Here is a 26,182-nt window from a genome sequence, read left to right as displayed (position 1 = left end):
CCATAAGACTCGTGTATGGCTATGGTGTTTTGAAGTGTTGTCCCAAAGTCTTGGACTGTGAGGAGCAATCCTTTTACATAGTGACCAAAGGCATGGTCACGTGGTGAGGAAGTCCCAAAGGTCAATGGGACTTAGTGGTCAAGCCTTCAGGCTCTGACCCAGTGGTGGTGTTAACGAGCACAATAGTGGATGGAGAGGGATTTAGTAGGGATTGAAAAAAGGATATTGGGAAAGGGTGTTACCCACATCTCCAGACATCCTAAGGATGCTAAAGTGTGGTTTTGGGATGACCACTTATAAATAAATGGTTTAGTCTTTGAGAGATGAGATTATGGCATAAATGGTTTTGGATTACTAATGAGATAAGGTAAATGGATATAGCTTTAGTGTAATGGGCTGATTTGTCAATGGTACTTTTAAGGTGTATATCATGGGATCAAATACATGGAGCATTTAGACCAAGTAAAATGGTTGAGTGGCATAGATGCCATTCACGGGGCTAGCATGTTTTCAAGTCAGGAATAGAACTTATGAAGGTTGTGAATGAAATTTCTTCAAATGGTCAAAAGTATGGTTAAGTAACTAAAGTAGAATGAAAAATTTAGTCACTTACAATCATCATCCTCAACCAAACCAAGGTGCAATACCACTAAAACCAAGTCAAGATTAGTGAGAGTTCACTACTCTTAGAGTTTAATAAAATGCAAAGTCCAACTTGCCACCAAGCATAACACTACAAAAAAAAGGTATAAATGTCACTTTTTAAAAAAGCACAACAACTATTTTTCTACACTAACTCTACCTTTTATTTAGCTTAGCTATTTTAGCCTCAAAAGTTGGCATCCCTTTTAGGCTGCAACATACAAACTATCTACTAATGTTTAATCCAACTGAAGTTAACTCTAACCCTTTTACTAGCTTGCAATGGCTCACAAAAATAGAATGGTTTTCAAGCAAAATGATTAATAGATTAACCATTGAAAAAGTCTAAAAAAATTTGTAGAAAATTTTCCAACTTAAAGAAAGAATCACTCTTAGTTTAGAAATGTAAATTTTCAAGACTCAATCAACTTCCTCCTACTTACAAATTCATATAGGTTCACTTCAACACAAGTTCTCATGACCTAATAAAATACATGAGCGTTTACCAAAATGCCTATATACTCAATATCTAAAACTGACATCATAAATACAAAATAAATATCCAAAATCTTAATCACAAAAACCATAACTTCAGATATCCATATTGCATTAACAATCTTTTTCAATCATCTTTAAGATCAAATGTGGAATTGAAACATTAATAAGAAAAATAATATGAAAAATCAAGCTCTAAGGAAAATTCTTCATCACTCAACATAATAATGCCACTTTTACTAACACAAGTGCTAAAAACGTCAATACCTCAATTATTTCCATCCAATAATTTACTTCAAGTGCTAATGTTAAACTAACAAACCATAGCAAGACCTTTTCCAAAATTCAATGTGCAACTCTAAGGTATCAATTAAAGTTTTACATAAAATGGATCATCATTGAAAACTTTGTCAAATCTATTTCAATGTTGTTATGTGCAAATAAATTAGCATCACTATCAACCACTTTGGGGTTGATCATTATTTGACCAAAAGAGTTTATTTAGACTCATATCATCCTTGATAATCAAATAAACTTATCAAGTGTAAAAAATAAAAAATAGATAAGATTCTAAATACTGTTTATAAGTACTTAAAAAAGAATAACTAAGTATTTGTTTTATAAATACAAGATTAATCTAAATGAATAAGATGGTAGAATATCCTAGAATATTCAATCATATCTTAGGTATATCCACTACCATAGGTTTGGTTAAGCAAACCAAAACTTTATTCAATTTTATAATAAAGGATAAATATTAAACTTTGTGTTGCCATGTCATATAACAAGAAATTTGTGATTGCATGTTTGGGGGGAGGTATATTTCCCAAAGGAGGTATACCTAATGTGGGCAGCTTGGCAAAAAAGTTTATTATCTTGTAAGATTTATAAATTTAAAAGACATGTGTTCTTGAATTGTTTAAACACAATATGTGACTTATAAAATAATCTTTTGGATATTACCTTTTGTTCAAGGCATATATATATATTAGCATACATAGCCATATGTGAATTCCTAATCTACATCAGTTTATTTGCTATATAAGCATCTTCTTCTTTGCCTTTTAAGTTTGGCAAAAATGGCAAAAATGCATGGTGAAATTCAATTGGATTAGAAATGCACTTAAACCGAGCATTATAGACATTGCCTGCTAAAATAATGTTGGCCATAAGCCTCCATGCACTAGTTATTATCCACTACAAGTTATGCCAGTTCAATGACACCACTACTGCACTAGAGCATGTGATTAAGCCTTTTAATGCATTGAGCATATAATTGCAATGTTTCAACAGTTAAATGCAGTTGGGTGTTGATCTAGAGTTTCACCAATCTCTACCTCATAATAGAAAGAATTGCAAATGCCACACATATTACAATTGGCACTCAAGCTCTACACCAAGAATGATCTAGAGGAGTAAAATCCTACAGCAACAATATACAGTAAATAAGGTTATTAACAGATTGACAAAGATTGTGGTGTATAGCATGTTGGAAGCATGCAATCCTGCTGTCATAAAACAGGGGATGACATGGTTTCACACATGGATGAAGTGTTCACATTGCATGGCCCCTATATGCATAGCATGGCCAATGCAAATATTATAATGCATACATAATCATGTTTTGATTGCTATTATAGTGATTATATAGATTATAATAGTGTGTGCAATTGAAAAAATATATATCCACACATCTGTAAATAAAAGATGCACCTTTATGCAATTATATATTCATTGTTTATTGATATAGCAATGATATGCCATCCTTCTTTGGAGCCCTGGCCATATGTGTATTGAATGATAATTATTCTTATTAAATATTTAATTTATTTAAAAATATCCTTTTACATGAAAAGAGTATTTACATTATTGTTAAATGTAAGACACACTTAAATTAATGGTTTGCACCACCATATATTTTGTAGTTCTTTATTATTTGTTCGTTACCTTTGCATTGTGATTAAAATATTTTATGAAGATTTATAATTAGGGCGAGAGAAGAGGGCGAGAGAGAGAGAGAGAGAGAGAGAGAGAGAGAGAGAGAGACGATGAAGGAGAAGGCCCAGGAGATAGGGAAGACGGTATGGAAGATGATCCGTAAGGTCGTCAAGAAGCCGTGGGAGTTCACGGGGCCGACATCGCACCCCGAGTACGTGGAGGCGAACCAGAAGGCGACTGAGTACCGCCGCATGTCGCCCGCCACGCCCGACGTGACGCCCATCATACCGCAGACGGAGCCCGACCGCATCTTCGACATCAGGTACCACACTCGCGAGACCCACCGCGTCGCGCCGCCCGTCAAGCTCGACTACGAGTACGATCCCCACAACCCCGAGCACATCCAGTTCGTCAAGAAGTTTATCGACGAGATGCCCCTGCCCCGGGCGTGGGTGTTAGGTCCCAAGCGCGGCATCTGGGAGGAGGAGAAGGATCGCCCAGATGGGGGATACCAGGTCGGCGGAGCCCGGGAGGCCCGAGAAGCTAGAGCCAAGGCGGCGGCAGCCAAGGCAGCGGCGGCGGAGGCCTCGGCGTGAGGGAGAGAGAGAGAGTAAGATCTCTTTGGCCACATTTTGCCTGTGGAATAAGCTCTCGCCGCGCGGACTTGGAATCTTTGTATTTTTTTTCTTCTCGGTGTGTTCTAGGCTCTTGCAATCTTTGCTGACAATCCTAGCGCACAAGATCACGAGGGTTATGGAAGCGCTGCATTCTAGATCACGAAATGGTAATGTACCTCCATTTTTCTTGGATCTTTCAACCAAGTTGATGGAGTCTTTTCTCGAGCTCGGCCACTTTGAGGATGGCGTATGTCTCGTCCTCTGGATAGTAGGCAATGGGATCGTCCAGCAGCGCCTCGTCCACCCCCGCAACACCCTCGAGCGTCGCGTGGACGCAAAAGGCCGTGTAGCATGGCTGGTATCCTCCTTCCTGGACGAGCACCATCCGGCCACTCGAATGCTTCTCGGCTTGCTCGCGGATCATCCTTCCCAGGACACGGTAGCCTTTCATTGTCAGGCACTGCCTTCCATTTGGATCAAACTGCGAAGAACGAAAATGTTAGTAGCTAGCTGCAAAGGAAGCTTGCTTTCTTACAGCACTAGAATCCTGGCCCATGGTGACAACGATCAGCTCCGGCTCGAAGCTCTCCAGCCTTGGAACCACAAGTTTCTCCATCGCGTGCTGGTATCCTCTATCGCCGGTCCCGTTTGGAAGAGGAATGTTAACGTTGTATCCGACTCCTTTCCCTGTGCCAGCTTCTTCCGGCTGCCCGAACTCGGCGGAGTGAGACTCGTCCCAGGGGCCGTGATCCATATGGAGCGAGATCGTCAAGACGTCGTCTCTCGAGTAGAATCCAGCGGCGGTTCCGTTTCCATAGTGCACGTCGATGTCCACCACTGCTACTCTTTTTACAGAAGCGGAGCTGAGAGCAAACTGGACGGCGAGTCCGGCATTGTTGAGGAAGCAGTAGCCGTCGGCTCGAGAAGGCTGCGCGTGATGGCCTGGAGGTCTCACCAGTGCGTAGGCCAGATTCGACTTACCCTCCAGGACGTGCTTCACAGCGTCAAGTGTGGATCCGGCAGCTAAAAGAGCCGCTTCCCAGGAGCCGGGATTGAAGCAGGTTCCAGGAGCAAAGATCGTCGTGCCACCAGCTTTGTCAGCGTCGATCAGCTTCTGGATATAATCTGTGATAAGAGAAACTAAGAGTTGCAAGAGATGAGATGAGACTCGAAAAACCCACCTGGGTCATGGAAGAGGTGAAGTTCCTGAATGGTTGCCATCCTTCCCTGGTGCCACACGATCCGAGGAGAGATGGGTCCTTTCTCGAGAATGGATTTGATGTTAAGGACCCGGGTTGCGTTCTCTGGGTGCTGATCCAAGACAGCCAACAAACGCCCTGCGCCGCTGAGTGAGTCAAAGATCCCATGAAGCGGCTCGTGCTTGAGCATCCCATCATGCCAGAAGACGTGAATGGCCGCCATAGCTAGACAAACAAAAGGGCGTAAAGGCTGTCCTGGATATTGCGGATTCCAAAGTCTAACAGAGCAGTAGCAAGTGGAGTGAACTCCTTCACCGGAATTCTCTGAAAGGCATACGAGAGGCTAGAAAGGTCCCCACGAACTCGATGGTGGACTTGCCATAGCGTCGAGCGACTGGGCCGCTTGCTTCAGCGACAGCAGAGCAGTATCATGCTCCTGCTTCATCGGCTTGCCATCCTCCCCACCTTGCCAGTTAACCTGCAGGTGATTCATAAACGGCGGGTAGTAAGCCGACGTCGATCCCTCAGCCCGAGCCCAGTCGAAGTCTATGAACTTCACGTCCAGTGTACCATCTGCCGAGCGGCGCACCATGACATTGACGTCCCTCATGTCACCATGTACGCCACCGCCAACGCCAACTTCACCTGAAGCTGAAGAAGAAGTCACGGGAATCTGCTGCGCAGCGGCAAGAGCCTCAAGCACCTTGGGCCTCAGCACATCCGCATCCGGGCACGCCTGTAAGACTTTCCACCCGTCACCCTCTCCCAGATATTGCATCTTGACCTGCCACCAGCCTCCTTGAAGCAGAGAGACCCCGTAGAGCTCAGGGGCACAACCTCTTGCAGCCCAAGCCCTGTGAACGTCTTCCCCATAAGGACGCTGCACGAACTTGACGACAACAAGCCTTTCAGCATGCTGCACTAGGTAGACAAGCTTATCTCCGAAACGCCTCGGCACAGCTGCGCAGTTCTGGAGCGGATACGGAGTGCTCCTCGTGAAGAACAAGTCCCTCGGTGGGCCGCTTTCGAAGTTGGTGTAGAAAGCAGCGAGCTCCGTCAGTGCAACCTTCACAGCCAAGATTAACCGGACGCCTTGCTCAGCTGCTCGGACATCGTCACCTTGGAGTTGCAGGAAGTTGACGAAAGGCGTAAGCGGCATGCAGCAGAAGCGATCCAGAGTTGCTACCGCACTCACCCGGACAAGAGTACCGAGCTGCTCGATGGAAATCGCCGGGTAACAAGTGTTGTAGAACCGTTTCCTGTTACCCTTCCTCATCCAGTACAGGCGCACGTACTGCGGAGCTTGTGCTCCCGGATCACTTTTGCTGCGGAAAGGTCCCAACTTCGCCTCCAGTGCTGCCAGAATAGCTTTCAGAGCGAAAAGCCGCGCCCCCAAAGTGCCACCCCCGGTATTAAGCTCGTTGATGAATTCGATGCCCGTGTATTGCTTCCAAAGTTCAGCTGCTTCGTACTTGTAGTCCGCTTCATCTGTGTAACAGCGTGAAAACGCACTTGCCATCTTCAGGTAGAACTTGTAATCGTTCCGATCCGGTTGCTGGCCAGGTCCATGGAAAACATCCTTAAACCTTGCAAACACTGGATGAGCGAGCGTCAAGGGTATTGGCGGCTTGGCATGCTGAGGGCGATAGTTGGAAAACGCCGGGATCTTGGGCAGCCGGAGACCTGTTGTAGGATCTACACCTTGTAGCAGCATATAGTTCTCGTTGTTGATGCTGGACGGGGCGATTTTGAGGGCCAAGCTATCGCCCCACTCACAAACTCCTGTCGGCACGACTTCCTGCTTTGCTCTCCTGGCGTGCAAGTCGAACTCGGACGGCAGACTCCCCTCTTGCTGCGCAAGCCGCATCCAACCGCGCACCGTAAGCACATCTTCCACCTGGTGCCTGGCTTCTAACCAGTTGAACAAACCCGAAATGTCGTTGATCTCGGCAGGCGGCGGCACGAACGCCACCTTCGTAGCCAGAATTTGCGCATCGCTCCCCTGCTCGCTCGCTGCATGGATAAAGACCCTCCGCTTCGGATACCCCAGAAAGGCCGCCATCTTTTATTACTCTATTGCATTAGGTCATGCAAGCTGCTAGTCGTACTCCAGCTCCTCTGGAGTGACCATCTGCTTAGGCGAGATTATGGATTTTCTCTCGACATCTCTCGGCATAGGCTTCCGCATATCTGGACAAACGCAAGAAATATATAGAACGCCATCTCCTTCAAAAATGAAAAGCAACGCACCTAGCGCGTCTTCTTCGCCGGAGTAGTACTTGATCACCCTTCTGTATATTACATATCCCAGCTGCAAAGGAACGATTTTCCGGTGAGCAATGGAGGTTTTTAAGAGAAAACTCGTTACCTTCTTGTACATCCTTATGGCGAGAGTATTGGATGCTCTCACGAACAAATCCACGAAGTAGCCATTGTAGCTGGAACCATGGTTGATCATTCGTCAATGAACAATGCAAGCAAAACAGCAGGAAAAACAAAAGAAAAAAAACGGAAAGAACTCACGTTTTCTCAGTGACTTCCTCCAAAATGTTCATGAGTTTCATCGCCAATTGCTGCCGCCTGTACTCTGGAGCTACAGTCACTGCTGTTACATGCCCATGCCACGATTCACCGATGCCTTCCACTTTCCCCATTACTGCCACAAAGAATAATGAGACATCTCCGAGAAAAAAAAAAAAGAAACAAAGTTCTCACTGTATCCCATCAGATGTCCATTGGGAGCTTCCGCGACATGGAAGTAGTCGGGCCATTGCGAGAGATAAGTGAGATAGAAATGCATATTAAACTGGCAACAACAAGCACAAGGGCCAGAATCAATCGATCCCATTCTTCCAATCGAAGCAAAGCTAGGTAGCGCTGCGAGGAGGGACAAGCTTACCGTCTCCGTCAAGTGATCGAAGTTGATGTGCGTCATCCGGAAGAGATCCGCGCAGGTGAAGCGCCGGATCGTCGTCATCGCCTCGAAATATTTCGCGAGGAACCCTAGCCACTAGAGACCCAAAGAATGTGTATGTATAAATATATTTTACACGAAGAACAGCGCTTATTCTAGAGCATAGAAAAGAATCCTTGTTCCCCATCGCTAGATTTGGGGGGAAAATCTCTCTCACGCGCTCACCTCCGCCACTCGGTCCTCCAGCGCCTTCCCATCCATCTCCAGCTTGAGCAAATCGTCCGCGTGGTGGATCATCGACGCCGCGTTCTTGTGGATCATCGCTTGGGCCCGCCGGAGATCCTCCCTCTCGCGCAGCCACAGCTCCGCGTACTCGCAATCCTTCCACGCCTCAAACCACGGCCCCCCGGACGTGTAGTGGATCGCCTTTGGGAGCCCGGCGCCATCGCCCATCTTGTTGTGGCCGACGAGGAAGTTCCACACGAAGGGGATGGATCCAATGTCAGCGTCGTCGAGCCAGAGGAATCGATGGAGGAATGCCCCGGTCTGGGAGCTGACGAGCGCGGGCGTGAGGATCATGTTCTTGGGGTGCGCGCAATTGTAGAGCACCATGGACGACCAGTTCTTGCGCGGATAGCTCGTCTGGACGACGCCATCCATCTTGGTGGCCGATTTGGGGGTGTAGTCGTGCTGGACGCACATCACCGCGTAGCGATCGTCGATGAGGGCGGCCAGCTCGCGGACGTCGGCCGTGTAGAGGAAATCGCAGTCGACGAACATCGCCCAGCCGTGGAAGCCCGCCAGGAAGGGCGTGAGGAAGCGCGTGAAGGAAAACTCGGTGCTCTCGGTGGGATCCTTGGTCCGCGTGTAGAGCCCGCTGGCGCGCAGCTGGGATTGCTTGATGGGGGTGATCTCCACCGGCATTGTGGCGTGGCGGAGGATGGAGTGGCGGCATACCTCGAACGCGTCGTGCTCCCTAGGGTCGTAGCCGATGAAGATCTGGAGCTTGGGCACAATGCTCGTCGGCGATCCGGATCCAGCCGCCATTGCGCCGCCGCTCACTCCCCTCCGCTAGATCGATCGATCGCGGCGGCCGAGCAAACCCTGGAAATATCGCCGCTAGAGAGCTAGAGAGCTCACGCAAAAGAGCACTCGAGCGAGAAAACAAAGAGAGAGATCTTTAACCAGGCTTATAACCAGGGGGCCACGTCACCGCTCAAACGGTTTTGTAAATGACGCGCGTTCGATTCCTGTTACGAGTAACAGAATATGCCACAAACGGCACACCGTTTGTGGACTGACAGAATGTGCACGAAATCATTCTCGATTTGGCATATTCTCGGGAATGTCTAGGTTCAAGGGGTTTTCCAGAGCCTGTGGAGCGGGCGAGCGATGGCGGGGAGGGCGCTCTACCAGATCGGCTTCTGGATTCGCGAGACTGGCCAGGCGCTGGACCGGCTGGGATGCAGGATTCAAGGCAACTACATCTTCCGGGAGCAATGTAAGTCTCGACTCGATTCCCAGGAATATTTGCGGCTCTCGCGCTAGGGTTCTAGCTGCGCGGTGATTTCTAGGGACTGATCGTTGCGCGCCGCAGTGAATAGGCATCGGACGCTCATGAATCTCTACGACAAGAAGCCGGAAGTGATGGAGAATGTATTTATAGCTCCCAGTGCCACGCTTATTGGGGATGTTAGCGTTGCCGGAGGCTCGTCCATCTGGTATGGCTGCGTTCTAAGAGGTACTAAAAGAGATTTTTTTTGGTGTGTTCTTCCCTGTGTTTAAGTTCTTTGCTACTTAGGTGATGTGAATGAGATAAGAGTCGGCTATGGAACAAATATCCAGGATAATACTCTCGTTCACGTAGCAAGAACGGGCATGAGTGGCAAAGTTGCTCCAACGATTATAGGCGACGCAGTGACAATCGGTGAGCACGTCTATTCTTCTTTTTTTTTTTTCCTTTCATCGCCAAAGTTTGTGAGAAGTTTGTTTCTAGGCCACAATGCGGTGCTTCATGCCTGCACTGTCGATGACGAGTCCTTTGTGGGAATGGGCGCGACTTTGCTCGATGGAGTTTACGTTGAGAAGGGCGCGATGGTGGGAGCTGGTTCATTGGTCACGCAAAACACCCGCATTCCTTCTGGAGAGGTAAGTCACAGAAAAGAAGAAACAAAACTTTGTTTTGATTGATTCTACTCGTCCTCGCAGATCTGGGCTGGAAACCCGGCCAGGTTCCTGAGGAACCTCACCGAGGAGGAGACCTCGTTTATCACGAAGTCGGCCGAAAACTACAGCAACCTGGCAATCGTGCACGCGCAGGAGAATGAGAAGTACTCGGACGAGATCGAGGAGGACAAAGTTCTCCGCAAGAAGTGGTGCTACCAGCTCGAGGAAGACAACTACCTCGGAGTGATGCGCCAGGCGCCGTTTCAAATGCCATTCGGCGTCAAGGCCGTCAAGAGATCAGCCACTGGGTAAGCTCGAGAGCTTCGCTATTTTTCTCTCGAGATTACTCTTTTGCAGGAGAAGAGAAAAAACAGTCCCACCATTGTTCAGAAGAAGAAAACTTTGTTTGTTTGGCCGAATTTTTCCTCCCAACATCATCAACACAAAGAGACACAGTCAGCACACTTCGATTTTTCATAAGTGGATCGAGCTCGTTTCAGCTCAGTTCGATCCATTCATCTGGATAATAACGAAAGACAAGAAAAGAATCCACTCGGGCTCCTCCGAGATCTCAGAGAAGCTCCTGGTTTTCGTGGTCAAGTTCGCCAGGAGCATGTTAAGGCGACGAATCTCCAGGCTCCAAACTCACGACTTGTTTCGTGGCGTGGATTCAAGGATCTGCGTCTGGAACAAATGGCATGTTTGTGATGAGATCTTTAACCTGGCCCAAGTGCCCAGATCGTGAGAGGAGATTGATCACGCATAGTGCTGCTTGCTCTGCTAAAGTTCATCGAGATGCTCGACCGGAACACGATCCGGGAGATCGAAGCTTTCGATCGCGACCTCACATCGTCCATTGTTGACACACGATGCCAGGATCGCATTCCAGTAGGCAATCAAACGTGGAAATCGCAAGATCTAGATGCCCGTGTGGGGCATATATTGCAAAGGTATCATGCTCTCAGCAAGATACCCGTTTATCAAACAGATGCTTGGAACCTTCCAGATACCCTCTCTTCACTGTCAAGGTTTAAGCACCTTAAATTTCTCCTAATATATTTGTGATTATATTTTCACTTGTGCTTCTGTGTTTATATAGAGGTTATTTGCACTTAAAACATATTTAACAAAATACAAATCATCAAAATTGAAATAAGATTCTTATTATAGAAAGAATCATCATTCTTGGTATAGTGAACTTAAATATTTCTCCTCCACAATGGTTAATGGGTAATGGGTTCTTACACATTTTAAGGTAAGAATGTATAGAGAGTGTTAGCCATTTCTAAAAGATCTTGGAGAATATCCATTGTTCATGCAGGATGCTAGGATTGCATTCCATGATTAAATTTCTATATAGAAATTAGAAGATTTAGATGCTTGTGTTGGGAAAGTCAATTTCCACACCTATATATTGCTGGATCTAGGGAAAACAATCTCTACCCAACTCTCTAATGCTAGAAAAAGTTTTGCATCCTAAGATTGCTAGAAAGAGTATTATATCCCAAGATCTCAAGCATATAATTGCCTTTGTGAGTGTATGGAATATGGAAATGAAATATAAAAATATGCATATTTAATTAACCCAAATACCTTAGTTTATATATAAGAAAAAATGGTCCAATATATGGCATTATAATTGTACATTTGGACCTCATATTATCCCTTTTTCTTTAGAAAAATGGAAGGCAATTAAGGTTCTTTAATTGATTGACCAAGATTTAAAAAAACATTAAGAAAAAGCACTAATGTATTTGTAGATGGTGCCAATTATTCCTAATCCCTTTCTATGAAGCCTTTTAATTATTGCACATATAAAAATTTTAAAGAATTGGCTTATTAAATTAAACTTCATAAACTTGTAATCTAACTTGCCACAAACGATCCCTTCCATTAAGCAAAAAGCCTATTTATATACTGTAAAATTGGGAAAATGAAACTAGTATTATTTTATTCACATTGTACTCTATAGTTGGATGATGATAGAAGTTGTACAACATTACTAAAAACTTGTACAAACTAAATGGTGTACAAAATGTAGCTTTGGGAACATTTTCCTTAACCATTAACATTTGTAAAGACCTAGAAACAAAATTTAACTTAGTGAACCAACTCAGATGATTCAATAAATTAGCAGTGTAAAGAAGAAGGTATACCATCTGAGATAATCATCTTGTTTAATGGACAATGGTCAATGTAAAATTGAATACTCCCATTAGACTTTGTCATAAGATAATGTTCATACGCTCAATGATTTTGAAATTTTCAGATAACACCTTTCTTTAACATCTCTTTAACATTTATGTATAAAATCTTGATCTTTTTCAATGACTAACGCTAAACAAGAACTTTAATTCAACAACTATCCTGAATTGGAATAGGATGATGCATTATAATCTTGGCCCTAGACAAGAGGTTAAAGTCGAAAAGATTAGCATACTCTTTCTTAACTTGGTTAACTACTAAAACATAAAGATTGTTGAAGGATTTAAAAATGGAATAGAGGAGCAAAATGAAAATATGAAAAAAAAATAATAGAGGGATAAAAGTAATGAAAACAAAAGTAAAAGGATGAAGTAGAATAAAAATTAAAAAAATAGAAGAAAGATAAATAAATATAAAACAAAGGAGAGACACCTCAAAATCACACTTGGCATGAAAGGATGAGGTCAAAAGCTTAACTCAACACCATTTATAATAATAAAAACTTGAACTCAAGTTCACCTATATGCCTAGTTATGTTCGCTTATTCTATGCATATATATGTATATAGTTGTTGCCATAAAAATTGAAAACTTGTCTAGAGAATTTCTACCAATGTTGAGCTGCTGAGCTAGGATCAAGTTGGACATCCTTGGTGATAGCAATTGGCTATAAACTTGATCATGCATTTGTCCATTTGGAAGGCCTGTGGCCAGTGTAGTCTTGTGCTTCATATGCCTCACAGGCCCTGCCCTTGCTAAGGCAATCTCTTGGTTTTTAACAGCCTAGAGGCATTGAGCATACTCCTAGCAAAATTTGGCCTTCAGGCTTAAAGTTATTAGTTGATCCCATTCTATCTTTATGCATTGAGCTAATGTGATGGGAACATGTTCTTCTTCCATTGGAGCAAAGTGATGCAGCTTTGTATTTATAAATTATAAACTTTCTTAAACACCAAGTAAATTCATATTGCTGTAGATATTGCTTCAGCCACAAGAACAAGAGCAATGGCTTTGCACAAAACTCCAATTCTATTGGAGTGGCAAGCTTTGCTCAGAAACTCTTCATAAAAAGGACAAGAAATTGTTGTGAAAATAATTTTCAAATGATAAAACTATTTGAAAATCTAGCTAGTTTGTAATATTAAGGTGTTTGAGTTATTGAAACGTGGTTGTGAATTTGATGAGATCTATATATTGAGAGTGAAAATTGTGCACATGATGGAAGAGTTTTTTTAAGGCTGTGATTCCAAGTCCCAGAAGGTCTTAAAGAGAATGTCTGGAGCACTTTTTAAATTAGGTTTATTTTTGTTTCTTCTTTATTTTTAAGTGCTACACTTTGCTACAGGTCCGCAATAAATAGCCAGCTTGCACCAAGGTCTGTGTTTCCATTAACTTCCTGTGTTCATCGGCCTGTATTCTTGTGGGGTGATGTTGAGATTGTTAGTTTGTTCTCTTTCTAATCTAAACCCCACTCCTTGGACAAAGTTCTCCACAAGAAGTCATGCTACCGGCTGGAGGACGACAACTACCTGGGGGTGATGTGCCAGGCCCCGTTTCAAATGTTGTTCAGTGTCAGCTTCACCTCCTCTTTTGTAGGAGAAGAGAAAAAAAAGTCCCAGCCATTGCTCAGAAGAAGAAAGCTTTGTTTGTTTAGCCGAATTTTGCCTCTTAACAGCATCAACAAAAAGAGATAGTTGCAACACTTAGATTCTCCATAAGCGGATCGAGCTCGTTTCAGCTCATCTGGATAATAATGAAAGCGGCTCCGTCGAGATCTTAGAGAAGTTCCTGGTTTTCGGTGGTCAAGTTCGCCAGGAGCATGTAAGGCGACGAATCTCTAGGCTCCAAACTCACGACTTGTTTCGTGGCGTGGATTCCCAGTCCCGGATTGTTGGAGCTCTTGCAAGCAGCGAGTAAAGATCTCCAGTCGAGAGCATCTGGAACAAATGGCATGTTTGTGATGAGATCTTTGGCGTGGCTCAAGTGCCCGGATCGCGCGAGGAGATCAATGACGCAAGAATAGTGCTGCTTGCTCGGCGCGATGTTAAAGTCCGTAATCATCGAGAGGAAGGAGCTGACGCTCGACTGGAGCTCACTACCCGCAAGAACACACATGAAGCTCATCTCATCCGGGACATCCACGAGCTTCATCGAGTGAAAGCTTTCAACCGCAACCTCGCATCGTCCGTTGTTGACGCATGATGCTAGGATCGCGTTCCAGGCAATCAAGTTCCTCTCCGGTAGGCGATCAAATATAGAGATCGCGAGATTTAGATGCCCACGTTGGGCATATGCTACGAGCATCGCAATGGAGAGGAAATTGTTGTGCTCGGGTATCATTCGAAAGAGCTCTAGCGCTTCGGCGAGATACCCGTTTTGGGAATATGCGTTAAGCATTGCTGCCCAGAGAATGTGGTCTGGATTCTCAATGCCATCGAACAAGCGCTTAGCATCTTCCAGATACCCTCTCTCAGCATATGCCGTTAGCAGCGCCGTCACCGTGACAATGTCCCATTGTGCCATTCCGTCAAGAAAGACCTTGGCCTCCTCCAAATGTCCGTTAGCAGCATATGCCGTCACCATGGTTATGAACGACGCTAGATCCTTCTCCTCCATTCCATCAAACAGCCTCTTTGCCTCCTTGACACGCCCACTCCGGGCATATGCTGATAGAATAGCATTCCAAGAGACTATATCCCACTCCGGCATCTTGTCAAACAGCCCTTTTGCTTTATCCAAGAGCGCGGCTTGCGAATATGCCACAAGAATCGTCGTCCAAGATACCAAGGATTGCATTGGAGTGTTCTTAAAGATCCCTATTGCTTGATCAATATGCCCTGATTGGGCATATGCGTGAAGCATCGCGTTCCACGACACAACGTCTTTCTCCTTCATAGAATCAAACATGCGCTTTGCGCCGTGAAGATTCCCGTTGATAGAATATGCCGAAAGAAGGGCATTCCAAGCGACTAGATCGTGCTCGGGCATGGAATCAAACAAGGACTTGGCGCTTTCTAGATTTCCGGCCTGGGCATATGCAGAAAGCATAGCGGTCCACGACAGAATATTTCGTTCTAGCATTGAGTCAAACAACCGCTTAGATTCTGCCACGTGTCCACGATTAGAAAACGCTGCTAGCATCGTCGTCCAGGCGACGAGGTTGTGCCGGGGCATGGAATCAAAGGTTTCTTTTGCAAGCTCAAGATGCCCATTATGGGCATATGCTGCGAGAAGAAGACCCCACGAGAATCGATCCCTGTTTGCCGGCGAGGAATCGAAGATATCTCGAGCGCGCGATGCGTCGCCGCACCGCCCATACGCCCGGATCATCTGATTCCTCACGAAGGAATCGCTGTGGAAGAGATGCTGGGATTTAGAATGCGCGATCGATGCCATGGCGAGGCTCCGGCACGACTGGATGAGCTCAATGCAGGCATCCCGATCGAGAGGAATGCTGTTGTTAGCCTCGATGATCATCATTCCCTGCGAGAGAGTCATCAATTCTCAATCCACTTGATCGATCGAACAAGAATCCAATCGCCCTCTAAGCGCCCTCGATCGATGCGTGTTGGTAAGGAGCACGTAGGCAGCGCCATGGTGTGGATCCATGCCAATCACGAGCTTGGCGGCTTTAGCCCCGAGCTCGGCGTCGCGGTGGGCGTGGCAAGCGCTGAGCAAACACGTCCAATCCAGCGCCTCGGGCACAAAGGGCATGGAGTGGAGGAGCTCCTCGGCGTGGGCGAGATGCCCGGCGCGCCCCAGGAGGCTCACCATACAGCAGTAGTGCTCCTTGCGCGGCGCTAGAACAAAATCCATCGCCATAGCCACGAAGAACTCCCAACCGCGATGGAGATCTCCGAGGTGGGCGCAACCCAGCAGCGCGCAGCACAGCGACATCTCGTCTGGGAACTCCGTGAGATTCATCGCCGCGAAGAGGGCGATGGAGCGGCCATTGTGGGAGTAGCCCGCGAGCATCGCGTTCCAGGAGACGATGCTGCGCTCTTGCATCTGATCGAAGAGGCGCTCGGCGAGGCGGAGCTTGCCGGCACGCGCGTAGGCGGACACCATCGCCGTCTCCGGGACGAGCGATTTGCCGTGGATGGAATCGAATATCTCGCGCGCCTCGCACAGATGCCCGTTGTGGGCATACGCGACGAGCATCGAGGTCGTGGCGAAGCGATCTCTGTGTGGCATTCGATCGAAGAGAAGCTTTGCCTCGTCGAGGTATCCATGCTGGGCGAGCGCGTTGAGCATCGTCGTCCACGCGAAGATCGTGTGCTCGGGCATTCTATCAAAGAAGAGCTTGGCCTCCTCCAAATGCCCGTTCTGGGCAAATGCATCCAGCATCACGGTCCAGGAGATAAGATCGCTCTCGGGCATTTGATCGAAGATCTTCTTGACGCTAGCGACGCGCCCCGTGGCTCCTGCGGCAGTGAGAATCGAAGTCCAGGCCACAAGATCGGCCTCCTCCATGGATTCGAACAGCCTTTCTGCGCGATCCAGTTGCCCAGCGTCGGCAAATGCCGCGAGCATCGCGTCGCGCGTCACCAGATCCCACTCGGGCATCGCGTCGAAGATCTTCTTCGCCTCGCGGAGGCGCCCGTTCTTGGCGTACGCCGAGAGCATTGCCGTGCACGAGACCCGATCGCGCTCCTCCATGGCCGCGAAGATCTTGGCGGCCGCGAGGAGCTGGCTGTGGATCGCGTAGGCTGTGAGCATCGCCGTCCAGGAGTGGAGGCCGTGCTCCGGCATGGAATCGAAGAATCCCTTGGCGCGCTCGAGATGACCGATCCGGGCATAGCCGCTGAGCATCGCGGTCCAGGACACGAGGTTGCGCCGCGGCATCGCGTCGAAGAGCTGCTGCGCGTGATCCATCCGGGCGTTGCGCGCGTAGGCGTGAATCATCATCGCCCAGGAGTAATCATCCTTGGATTGGATCGAATCGAAGACGCGGCGCGCCTCCTCGACGCTGCCGCGCTTGCCGTGCATCTGGATGAGCTTGTTGCCCGCGAAGGCGTCAGGGCGAGATCGATTGGATGGATCGATGCGCGAATGGAGACCATGCAAGGAAGAATTGGGAGGATCTACGAGGTCCAAGGACGCATGGCGATCGAGCATCTAAAAATTATCATTCAAATTTTTAAAACTATAGAACCCTAAAATCGCTGTTGTAGTATATTCTGTCACATTATGGTATATGCCGTCACATAGGGTTTATTTACCTTTTAGAACATAGGGTTCTTGCGTGACACGTGTAGTGTTCGTCTCTTCGATCTAGCAATGGCCGCCACAACTCCCTCGGATGGAAATCTCACGCTGATCGAACTCCTCGTCGACGGCGCCTCACTGGAGCCGGACAGCGATGCATTGATCGCCTCCGGAGGCCCGCGCCTCACGCACGCCGAGCTCCAGGCAGCGATTCTCCGCACGGCGTCCAAGCTCAAGCGCACCGGATTGAATCCTGGCGACCTCGTCTCGCTCGCATTCCCCAACACGATCGAGGTAAGCGCGTGAGGATAGGGCCAATCCTGTGTCGAAATTTCGCATTTTCTTTTTCTCTGGCAGTTCGTCGTGGTGTTCTTGGCCGTGGCCAAGCTCCGCTGCGTCGCAGCTCCCTTGAACTCCGCCTACACACCGGAGGAGTTTCGATTCTCTATGCAAGATGCTGGATCGTCGCTGCTGCTAGTCCCAGGGCTGGAAGGAAACAAGAGCGCCGAGGAGGCTGCTGACCAGCTCGGCTTGCCAGTGGCAGGAATCCACTGGGGGAAAGAGGAAGAGACGGGCTTTCTGATCGTGGAAGTCACCCCCAAGAACAGGCTCGAGCTAAACTCCGAGAAGGAAGATCTGGATCTCCCACATCCGGTTGGAAGCGATGTGACCCTCTTCCTCCACACCTCCGGGACTACGAGCAGACCCAAGGGGGTGCCACTCACCCAGTTCAACCTCGCCTCCTCCGTGAAGAATATCGTGGGAACTTACGAGCTCTCGGTGACTGACAAGACGGTGGTGGTGCTGCCGCTCTTCCACGTCCACGGCCTCATGTGTAGCTTGCTCTCGACGCTGACATCGGGTGGGACAGCCATTCTCCCAGCCGCTGGACGCTTCTCGGCCGCCACCTTTTGGAAGGACGTGAAGGAGTATGGAGCTACGTGGTACTCGGCGGTGCCAACGGTCCATCAGATTTTGCTGGCTCGTCACAAGAGCAATCCGGAGGCCGAGTATCCGGAGCTGAGATTCATCCGGAGCTGTAGCGCGTCGCTGGCGCCGGCGGTGCTTGCGAACTTGGAAGAGGCTTTCTCGGCTCCGGTTTTGGAGGCGTATGCGATGACGGAGGCGAGCCACCAGATGACGTCCAATCCTTTACCTTCTCACGGGCCTCACAAGCCGGGGACTGTAGGCAAGCCAACGGGGATAGAGCTGGCTATTCTGGATGACAATGGCGAGAAGCAGGAGAAGACCAAGCAGGGAGAGGTTTGCATCCGCGGCCCGAATGTGACCACGGGGTACAAGGACAATCCCGAGGCTAACAAGACGGCTTTCGCTTTCGGCTGGTTTCATACTGGAGATAGAGGCTTTCTCGACGAGGATGGCTACGTAACTTTAACCGGGAGAATTAAAGAGCTCATCAATCAGGGAGGTGCGTCTTTGTGTGATCCTTGTTCTTTTCTTTTTTCATCTCTAAAGCTTTTGTGCAGGCGAAAAGATTTCGCCCCTCGAGGTGGATGCCGTCTTGCTCGCTCATCCGGCAGTATCAGAAGCCGTGGCATTTGCAGCGCCGGATGAAAAATACGGAGAAGTGGTGAGAGCGTTTCTCCTGAGAAGCAGTGTTTCATTAAACGACCCTCTTTTCCAGGTGAACGCGGCCGTTGTTTTACACAAAGGCGAGTCCGCCACCGAGCAAGACATCCTTGCCTTCTGCAAAAAGAACCTGGCGCAGTTCAAGCTCCCACGCCGGACGTTCTTCGCGGACGAGCTGCCGAGAACCGCGACGGGGAAGATCCAGAGACGGATCGTGGCGGAGCACTTCCTGTCTGGCAAGAAAAGCTCGTAAGCAAAGACGAAAGCCACAGCCAGCACACGACGCACCGGTAAAAGAACATCCTCGTCCAGGCGTCCATGTTTCGTGCGACTATTTTCCTTTCCCAGCGCGTGCTAATAAAACTGGCTTTTGCAGAGCCAAGAACTGGGCATAGAAAGGTGTGCCCATACGTTGTCGCTTTTCCACTTTATTCTCGTCACTAGACGAAAATGCTCATGCGTTTGGGCTGTCTAGGATTTACATTCGGATTTCCAACGAAGAAGAAAAGCAGGCAAGCGAGAAAGTGACAGAGCTCACAAAGGTTTTTCCTCGCAGAAGAAAACCCATCGCTTCGAGCCTCGGTGTCTTCCATCCAGGAGAGAAACCAAGAACACTGTCAAGGTGGGTTGCTTTCATTCCCAAGTTCTGTTCTTCTGGCCGCTTACAAGCTGGAAGTATTTGTTACAGGATTTGAGGAGAGATGGACTCCAGCTTGGGTGGAGCAGAAGGCAAGGCATGGGGTGTGTTCCAGAGAACCTTCCACCAGGTCCAGTTCCTGCTGGACCACAACCGGCTGCTCATCAAGGAGATCAACGTCAACCAGGAGTCCCAGATCCCGGAGAGCCTCTCCCGAAATGTGATGCTCATTAAGGAGCTCAACTACAACATCAAGAGAGTGGTGGAGCTCTACGCCGGCCTCCCCACCTCTTTTATTCGCAGCTTCAGCAATCTCCCTTCGCAAGTCACTGCTGCTACCGGAACTTATCCAGCGGAGCAAGGCCTCAAGCGAGCTCGCTCCACTTAGTAAAGCGAAGATCGCGATCTTCTTGTGGATAGATAGCTCTGTGTGAATAGTGTGTGTGAGCCTGTTACATAAAGAAAGGAAAGAGAAAAGATCTGATCTCACTTGGTTCGTATATCGCCAGAACAGGAGCAGGGGTTCGGGGCATTTATTGGTGACAAGCTTGCACCATTCAAGTCCGATGACTGTCTGTAAGCTACGGGATTGAGCTTGAGAACATCCACAAACTTAAATGCTCTTACTTGATTCGACTGGATAAAAGATTCATTTTCTGCTCCTGAGTCCTGTTCCAAGGAAGAAATCAGTATCCAAGCACGAAAACATTGAAAGAAAACCTTTGTTTTATCCTTTGTAGCTTTTCCCGGTGCTGTGATATTGAGAACAGTTCTCGATGACATACTCAAAAAGTCGGTCTTCGTTTCAGAAGTCGATGAAGAGAAAAATATGGACAGAAATCCATGATCCTAGATTTCCAAGTAGCAGCCACGCACCAGTGCAGTACACAGCTAGGATGCGTTCACTGGCTGGAATGCCAACAGCCAGCAACACTACCGATGCACAAACAAAATGTTTCTAAAACGAATTAATATCAAGGAAAAAAAAGGAAGAACCAACCTGATTGAAGCATCACACCGTTCATGAGATATATCTTCTGGCGAGAAGAGACACAGGATAAGATCCCAAATAGAGACACCAGACAGAATTGCTCAACGTTTTCAATAACTGCTGTGCCAACACCTTCCTTGAATGCATCTCCCTGTCAACATTCAAGGATGAGGAAACAAATCTAATAGTTTACCTCGGCCACAAAAGCAAATAGCTTGGAAGGAAATTGCTCGTTCTTTTACCTGTGGGATGTTGATTTCACGCCGACACAAGGGGCACTTTGCAGCTCAAGGCATCCACAGTATCAGCGTACCTGAAAGAGAAGAAAAAATACTACAAAGTTCACGAGGAGATCAAAGCAAAACTTACTTTACCACTGCAACTTCCATGAGAAATGTCCTACCAACCATTGCTCGATCATAGCGTTCATCTGTCAGCTTCAATTCAAGCCGAAAGAAAAGAAAGGAAGAACCAATAAAGTATCAGCAAGGAACAATTGCAAATAAAAGAGAGAAACGCAACCTCGCATTTGTGACGATGGCTGAAAGCTCTCCATGGCCTGAAAACTTTCATGGCCGCTCTGAAGAAATTTACACCTGCATTGAGGAGAGAGGAACGAACGCCAGACAGAACCATTGAAGGCCTACCAAGCTTTCAATTGAACCATTGAAGCATTGTACATCGTCGCTAGTAGATAGTAATGAACTGCTGCTGCATGGTGTATGCATCCCGAGAGCGACACTAGGTACTTTTTTTCAGCATGTGTGCTCTGAAGGAAATAGACTGCAGCAGCCATTATAGATTCTGGGATGTGCCTTAAGAGCTGGACGGTGTAATTCACCACCGCCCAAAGTCTGAAACACCAAACCAACCAGGAAATCACTTAGGAAGCTTGAGAAAGAGAAAACGAATCAAACAAAGAAAAAAACATGGGAAGCGTACTCACCCGGTCAACTCCAACGAGATAATGCCAGTGATAATGATCTCAACAGAATAAAATAACCTCCGAAAGTCCAAGCCTGTATGTCCTCGGAGGACACCCGAAAGTCTTGTTGCTCTTCTGGCAGGCGGGTAAACAAATGTCTAAGCGTGAAGCTTGACAAAAGCGGATGCTTCCAAACAAACGTTTCCAGTGATATGCACTGGCCAAATAGTGCGAGTCCGCTGGTGGTGTCCCTGCTGAAATAGTTAGGTAACTGTAACTGGATATGTCTTAACTTACAGGCTTCCAACCAGCAAGCACAAGCGGGAAAACGATAGACGGGAAAAATGCCAGGTAATGTCAAAGTACCCGTCCCCCAACTTGATGCCTGGCTGCAATGTAGCAAAAAGCAAATTTGTTAGCGCGACGCATTGAATTCTGCTGAGAATGTGAAGGCATCACGATCAAACCCAAAGGCTAAAGCAATAAAGAAAGAAGCTCAAAAGCCTAAAAGTCGACGAGGGGAAAGAATAAAAAAAGGGACAAGGGAGAGATCATAACAAAAGATAGTTCCAGGAATTGTGATACCTCAACGAGCTTAAAGCAGCCAGGCCAGGAGCACCCTCTCCGCTTTTAACATACCGATTAGGAGGAACGAAAGCTGCTTTGCGTTACGAATTCTCTCCTGCTTGTTGCTGTGATCGCCTTCTGCTGACCAAAGAAAATGTGGTGGCGACCTGGAAAGCAATGAATGTACTTGTCAGAGAGCATTAATTGATAGATGGCATGGGAAACAGTGCTTCCTCTGAACCACCTGTAAATCCCACCCGCACTCTCAGGAACCAGCATCTAGACTAACTTAATGCAGCTAAACTCAAACCATAACGAAAAAAAAAAGGAAGCGCAATCAAGCAAGAAGCCAGAGGAGAAACATGCAAGGAGGAAACAACACGAAGATAAAGGAAAGAAAACCCGAATATATACTTACCAGCATTGGCTACTACTTACGCTTGATGCACGCCTGATAAAGTCGCTCACTTTTCTTTCCGTCATTGCTGCTTTCCTTTGTTGGACCACACACCCTCTCCATAATGCACCTCGTTCATGCTGTTGCTGCCGCTGAGCGTCAGGTGGATTTGGCTTGATGCAAGCTACTTCACCACTTGAGAGGCCCCCCTCCTCGTCTTCCCTGTTTCGGGTGGTTAAAGAGATTTTTGGACTTCAGTATATGATGGGATTGAAATCGGCGAGATCTCAACTAAGAGCATGCAATCACTGCCAATGCAAATGCAAATGCCAGCATGAATGCTTGCTTGCTTAGTCAATCACCACCACCACCACCAGCCAGGAAAGCCAACTAGCAAAAAACGGAAAGCAAGGAGAAAATGAGGGGAGAGATCGCATACTTACTTGCTGAGAAGTGCTGCTTAAAGATACCTGCATTTAATGCAAAGCACGGGCTGCAGACCCCACCTTTCTGAAGAGAAATACTGGCTGGCTGGCCGGACAAAGAGCTCGCCCGCCTACTTATCATTGTATGCAGCTCATGGGGAGAGTCTTGGCATCCTTTACGCTTCTCCGCTGCTATTCAAAGCACGTCCCTCACGTTCTCGTTCTATACTAGTCTTCCTTTCCCTGTGCTCCTTCCCTTCTCCCCCGTTTCCTCCAATCTATCTAGCCATCTATAGCTGCTGCTGCTGCTCTTCTTCTTCTTCTTCTTCTTCTTCTTCGTCCTATCCCATCTTTCCTTCCACCTCTTCGCCTCGTATTCTTCCACTTCCGGATGACAGTTGCAACAATGGAGCTGGGCTGGCAGGCTGCTGAATTGTGCACAAGCTCGATCAAGACGACAAGTGCCAAGGAGCCACACGCCTGGAGCGAGGACCCCCAGAAGATCCTCAGCCTGATGATGGGAAAGCCGGTCGACAGCTCGGGACCGCTTCCGCCAGCAATCCGTCCGTGCCAATCCTCGGAGACTGTCCATCTGGATCACGAAAAAGAGCCACCGCTTCCAACCGGATGGGAGAAGCGCCTCGACTTGAAGGTACCAAGAACTCATTGCTGTCCATTCCTCTTCCTTTCTCTTGGCTGAAAGTTCTTCTCTTGCCGCAGTCTGGCTCCATAACTTTCGTCAACTGTAGCACCGGTTTGAGCACCATTGACGATCCCCGGCTCCTACAGTCTGGCTCGTTGAATCGGAGCTCGTCTCTCTGCCTCGATCTCCTCCAGAGCAACAGCAGCCGAGCCACCTCCGTCAAAGCTCACCACGCGAAAAACAACAGCCCGACTTCCACCTTGGAAGAGCACCTGGACCTGGAACTGAATTTAGGATGCAAGCCGGCTTCTCCACGCAATCTAGCAGCTGTTTCTTCTTCATCAAAACTGGCCGCCGAGGGGACCAACTTGGACCACAAACGGACCTCTTCTTGCGACGACTGCTCCTCGTCTGGAATTATAGTGACCGGATGCAAGAGCTGCCTCATGTACGTCATGCTGTCCCCAAAGAATCCACAGTGTCCCAGGTGTGGAAGCTACGTCGTCTTGGACAACCAAGCAGCTCCCAAGAAGATCAAAGCATGAACGAAAACCGATTGGTTTTACGTCCCAGCCTGCCGCTGCTCAAGTTCCAAATTATTCGTGAATTTTTTTGTCGCGCAGTAGCTACTATCGTGTTGATACTCGTTCTCCAACGTTTCAAGTCATCGCCGATGAATGAAGAAGAAAAATGGCTAAATGTACGAGACGAGTTTCCCCCGCACAGTCCTTGAGTTCTCTTCTTGCGTAGTTCCGTAGAGGACTTTCCTTCTTTTCTTTTCTTTTTTTCTGATTGTTCTTCCCACATCCCACATTACCATCTGATTCAATTTCGTAACACATATTTGCAGCCACCCCCGCATTTAAGTTTGAAATACTCCTCCCAACCAAACGACCCTACCCAACGTCCAAGGGGATGCACAGCGTTTACTTGAGTAGCTCATTGCTGCTTGTCGACGAACCAGTAACTTACATTGCTACATCTGCCGTGTTGCATCCAGAGTCTTCTCATACTCTTCCAAGCATCGGTACAGTGCCGAAAAGTTATCCTTCCCAACAACATCGAACTTGTCCGCCTGAAAACTCTGGCTTTCGATCGAAGTCAAACGCTGGATGATCTCTAGAAACAGGGTGGGCCTGCGTAGAAAACAACTTAGATCGTGCCAAGGAAATACGACACACGTACCTGTCTCCTACGGGCTTGGTAAATATTTGTAAGAGAATGCCGTGCTCGTCCTTGTCGATCCAAATACCGAGCTCTTGGCATTTAAGTATCTGCTCTTCAGTCAAAACGCTGCCAACTTTTCCGCGCATGGAATCATAATACTCGGGACCAGGAGCTGGCAAGAACTCAAAGCCACCAGCATCGATCCTATCACGGATATCATTCACAGTCCCAAAAATGTCGTCGCACTGAAGAGCCAAGCGCTGGATCCCTGAGCCTTCATTCTGCTCCAGGTAAGTCTGAATGGGCGACTTGCGCTTGGTCCCGTAAGTCGGCTCACTCAGCGAAAAAACAACCGTCTCGTTGTTGCTCGCAAGAGCCATGGTGTTCAAGCCGCTGTCTTTGGTCCCAACGTCGTCCGTCGTATACTCGGCCACCTCGTGGAATCCCGTAAACTTGACAATGTGGTTGACGGTGTCGAGAAGGTTGTAAACATTCGCCGCAACGTAGCTGAGCCTCACAAACCCGGAAGTGAGCGGGAGGCTCTCCACCGGCGTGTAATTCGGCAAGAAAGCTCCCGAGAATCCCTTCAAGCTTATGTATCTCAACACCACGTCCCCGAGCAGCTTCACCTCTGCTATCACAGCCTTCGTGCCGGTGGCCTCGTCCGTGAGCTCCTGGGGCTGAAACACCGCCAGAGCTCCGCCAAGAACACTCTTCCGGAAAGCCTCCTCCGCGTCCTCCACCAGCAGCCCCACCGCTCGCACCGCCAGCCCGTGCATGGAGAAGAACCGCCGCGCGTCGCTCGATGAGAAGCCCGGGTGTGGCATCTGGCTGAGCTCCTGGTCGGCCTTCTTGGACGAGTATGGAGCAGTGAAGGCGAAGACGAGCTCACGGGAGCTGATCACGTAGCTGCAGTACGTGTGATTCCCTGTGCTGTGATCCGACTTGGCCACCAGATGCATCCCCAGCCCCCACGCGAATCGCCGCCAGGTGTTGGAGGCATCGCCACACCAAAACTCGACGTGGTGGAAGCCAAGAACACCGAAGCGATCGGACATGGGATTGCTCCTCACGAACTTGTCGTGGCCGACGAGCCCCAGCTTGTAGCCCTGATGATCCGCGCAGGACGCGCTGCTCTGGTGCCCGGTATCCACCCGGACCTCGAGCGGCACGTCCTCCTCGTCGTCCGTGTCCGTGGTCGACAAGGTCACGCACGACGATCGCTCCAGCGACGCGAAGAATGCCGACGCCAGGCTTCCTCCAACCCATCCCGCGACCTTGTCCATCTTGTCGCTCCCCTCCGATCTCTCGCGCCGCTCCGTCCGGATCAGGCGATCGCCGCGGAGAATGGAGCTCGGGATCCCTGCAGCTTGAAAGACGTACCGATGTGGAGAGCGCCCCGGATCTTCGCTGCGCTGCCGCAAACCCTAGCGTAGAGGCACAGCATAGCTCCTGAG

General features: G+C 48.2%; 12 protein-coding genes across 19 annotated transcripts; 5 read left to right on the top strand and 7 right to left on the bottom strand.

Moving 5' to 3' along the window:
• The first annotated feature begins 3,185 nt into the window (after positions 1–3,185).
• LOC9662616 lies at positions 3,186–3,671 on the top strand. The gene has a single exon (XM_002990609.1). It carries the CDS (start codon positions 3,186–3,188, stop codon positions 3,669–3,671), a length of 486 nt encoding a protein of 161 aa, XP_002990655.1.
• A 34-nt stretch (positions 3,672–3,705) lies between these two features.
• On the bottom strand, positions 3,706–5,125 carry LOC9662615 (histone deacetylase 8). Of its 2 annotated transcripts, XM_002990552.2 has the most exons (4): positions 4,874–5,125; positions 4,228–4,817; positions 3,869–4,173; positions 3,706–3,804 (listed from the first exon to the last, which is right to left on the bottom strand). In XM_002990552.2, exons 1-3 carry the CDS (start codon positions 5,112–5,114, stop codon positions 3,889–3,891), a joined length of 1,116 nt encoding a protein of 371 aa, XP_002990598.1. In that variant the 5' UTR covers positions 5,115–5,125; the 3' UTR covers positions 3,706–3,804; positions 3,869–3,888. The 2 variants fall into 2 exon arrangements, with proteins under 2 accessions (XP_002990598.1, XP_024520210.1); XM_024664442.1 differs by having other exon boundaries at positions 3,729–4,173.
• Positions 5,126–5,131: 6 nt separating this feature from the next.
• LOC112342505 lies at positions 5,132–6,967 on the bottom strand. The gene has a single exon (XM_024664435.1). It carries the CDS (start codon positions 6,951–6,953, stop codon positions 5,235–5,237), a length of 1,719 nt encoding a protein of 572 aa, XP_024520203.1. The 5' UTR covers positions 6,954–6,967; the 3' UTR covers positions 5,132–5,234.
• On the bottom strand, positions 6,934–7,899 carry LOC9662614 (N-terminal acetyltransferase B complex catalytic subunit NAA20). Its single transcript, XM_002990551.2, has 6 exons — positions 7,791–7,899; positions 7,607–7,697; positions 7,415–7,547; positions 7,260–7,329; positions 7,142–7,202; positions 6,934–7,081 (listed from the first exon to the last, which is right to left on the bottom strand). The coding sequence occupies exons 1-6, from the start codon at positions 7,866–7,868 to the stop codon at positions 6,990–6,992; spliced, it is 525 nt and encodes a 174-aa protein (XP_002990597.1). The 5' UTR covers positions 7,869–7,899; the 3' UTR covers positions 6,934–6,989.
• A 7-nt stretch (positions 7,900–7,906) lies between these two features.
• Positions 7,907–8,976, bottom strand: LOC9662865 (protein CDI). The gene has a single exon (XM_002990550.2). The coding sequence runs from the start codon at positions 8,850–8,852 to the stop codon at positions 8,019–8,021; it is 834 nt and encodes a 277-aa protein (XP_002990596.2). The 5' UTR covers positions 8,853–8,976; the 3' UTR covers positions 7,907–8,018.
• Positions 8,977–9,148: 172 nt separating this feature from the next.
• On the top strand, positions 9,149–10,550 carry LOC9662613 (gamma carbonic anhydrase 1, mitochondrial). The gene is made up of 5 exons (XM_002990608.2): positions 9,149–9,306; positions 9,403–9,546; positions 9,607–9,732; positions 9,802–9,953; positions 10,014–10,550. The coding sequence occupies exons 1-5, from the start codon at positions 9,198–9,200 to the stop codon at positions 10,281–10,283; spliced, it is 801 nt and encodes a 266-aa protein (XP_002990654.1). The 5' UTR covers positions 9,149–9,197; the 3' UTR covers positions 10,284–10,550.
• A 3,401-nt stretch (positions 10,551–13,951) lies between these two features.
• On the bottom strand, positions 13,952–15,673 carry LOC112342490 (pentatricopeptide repeat-containing protein At4g02750-like). Its single transcript, XM_024664412.1, has one exon. The coding sequence runs from the start codon at positions 15,671–15,673 to the stop codon at positions 13,952–13,954; it is 1,722 nt and encodes a 573-aa protein (XP_024520180.1).
• Positions 15,674–15,679: 6 nt separating this feature from the next.
• Positions 15,680–17,293, bottom strand: LOC112342489 (pentatricopeptide repeat-containing protein At1g56690, mitochondrial-like). The gene has a single exon (XM_024664411.1). It carries the CDS (start codon positions 17,291–17,293, stop codon positions 15,680–15,682), a length of 1,614 nt encoding a protein of 537 aa, XP_024520179.1.
• Positions 17,294–17,408: 115 nt separating this feature from the next.
• Positions 17,409–19,395, top strand: LOC9662772 (oxalate--CoA ligase). The gene is made up of 4 exons (XM_002990607.2): positions 17,409–17,677; positions 17,741–18,812; positions 18,871–18,974; positions 19,029–19,395. Exons 1-4 carry the CDS (start codon positions 17,456–17,458, stop codon positions 19,224–19,226), a joined length of 1,596 nt encoding a protein of 531 aa, XP_002990653.1. The 5' UTR covers positions 17,409–17,455; the 3' UTR covers positions 19,227–19,395.
• Positions 19,396–19,589: 194 nt separating this feature from the next.
• Positions 19,590–20,110, top strand: LOC9662771 (protein ELF4-LIKE 3). Its single transcript, XM_024664443.1, has one exon. The coding sequence runs from the start codon at positions 19,675–19,677 to the stop codon at positions 19,996–19,998; it is 324 nt and encodes a 107-aa protein (XP_024520211.1). The 5' UTR covers positions 19,590–19,674; the 3' UTR covers positions 19,999–20,110.
• Positions 20,111–20,440: 330 nt separating this feature from the next.
• Positions 20,441–26,172, bottom strand: LOC9662770 (4-hydroxyphenylpyruvate dioxygenase). Of its 7 annotated transcripts, none has more exons than XM_024664437.1 (12): positions 24,744–26,172; positions 22,934–24,694; positions 22,512–22,712; positions 22,166–22,260; positions 21,824–21,915; positions 21,548–21,777; positions 21,249–21,455; positions 21,124–21,197; positions 20,971–21,031; positions 20,844–20,914; positions 20,611–20,752; positions 20,441–20,543 (listed from the first exon to the last, which is right to left on the bottom strand). In XM_024664437.1, the coding sequence occupies exons 1-2, from the start codon at positions 26,009–26,011 to the stop codon at positions 24,535–24,537; spliced, it is 1,428 nt and encodes a 475-aa protein (XP_024520205.1). In that variant the 5' UTR covers positions 26,012–26,172; the 3' UTR covers positions 20,441–20,543; positions 20,611–20,752; positions 20,844–20,914; positions 20,971–21,031; positions 21,124–21,197; positions 21,249–21,455; positions 21,548–21,777; positions 21,824–21,915; positions 22,166–22,260; positions 22,512–22,712; positions 22,934–24,534. The 7 variants fall into 7 exon arrangements, with proteins under 7 accessions (XP_024520205.1, XP_024520206.1, XP_024520207.1 ...); XM_024664438.1 differs by having other exon boundaries at positions 21,266–21,455; XM_024664439.1 differs by having other exon boundaries at positions 21,124–21,455; positions 22,112–22,260.
• LOC9662612 lies at positions 23,279–24,277 on the top strand. The gene is made up of 2 exons (XM_002990605.2): positions 23,279–23,567; positions 23,636–24,277. The coding sequence occupies exons 1-2, from the start codon at positions 23,307–23,309 to the stop codon at positions 24,101–24,103; spliced, it is 729 nt and encodes a 242-aa protein (XP_002990651.2). The 5' UTR covers positions 23,279–23,306; the 3' UTR covers positions 24,104–24,277.
• Positions 26,173–26,182: the final 10 nt, after the last annotated feature.

This window comes from Selaginella moellendorffii, unplaced genomic scaffold (assembly GCF_000143415.4).
Source record: "Selaginella moellendorffii unplaced genomic scaffold, v1.0 SELMOscaffold_110, whole genome shotgun sequence".
NCBI classification, from domain to species: Eukaryota; Viridiplantae; Streptophyta; class Lycopodiopsida; order Selaginellales; family Selaginellaceae; genus Selaginella; species Selaginella moellendorffii.
The sequence above is the reverse complement of the archived record's forward strand: the minus strand, read 5'-3'. Positions and strand labels throughout refer to the sequence as shown.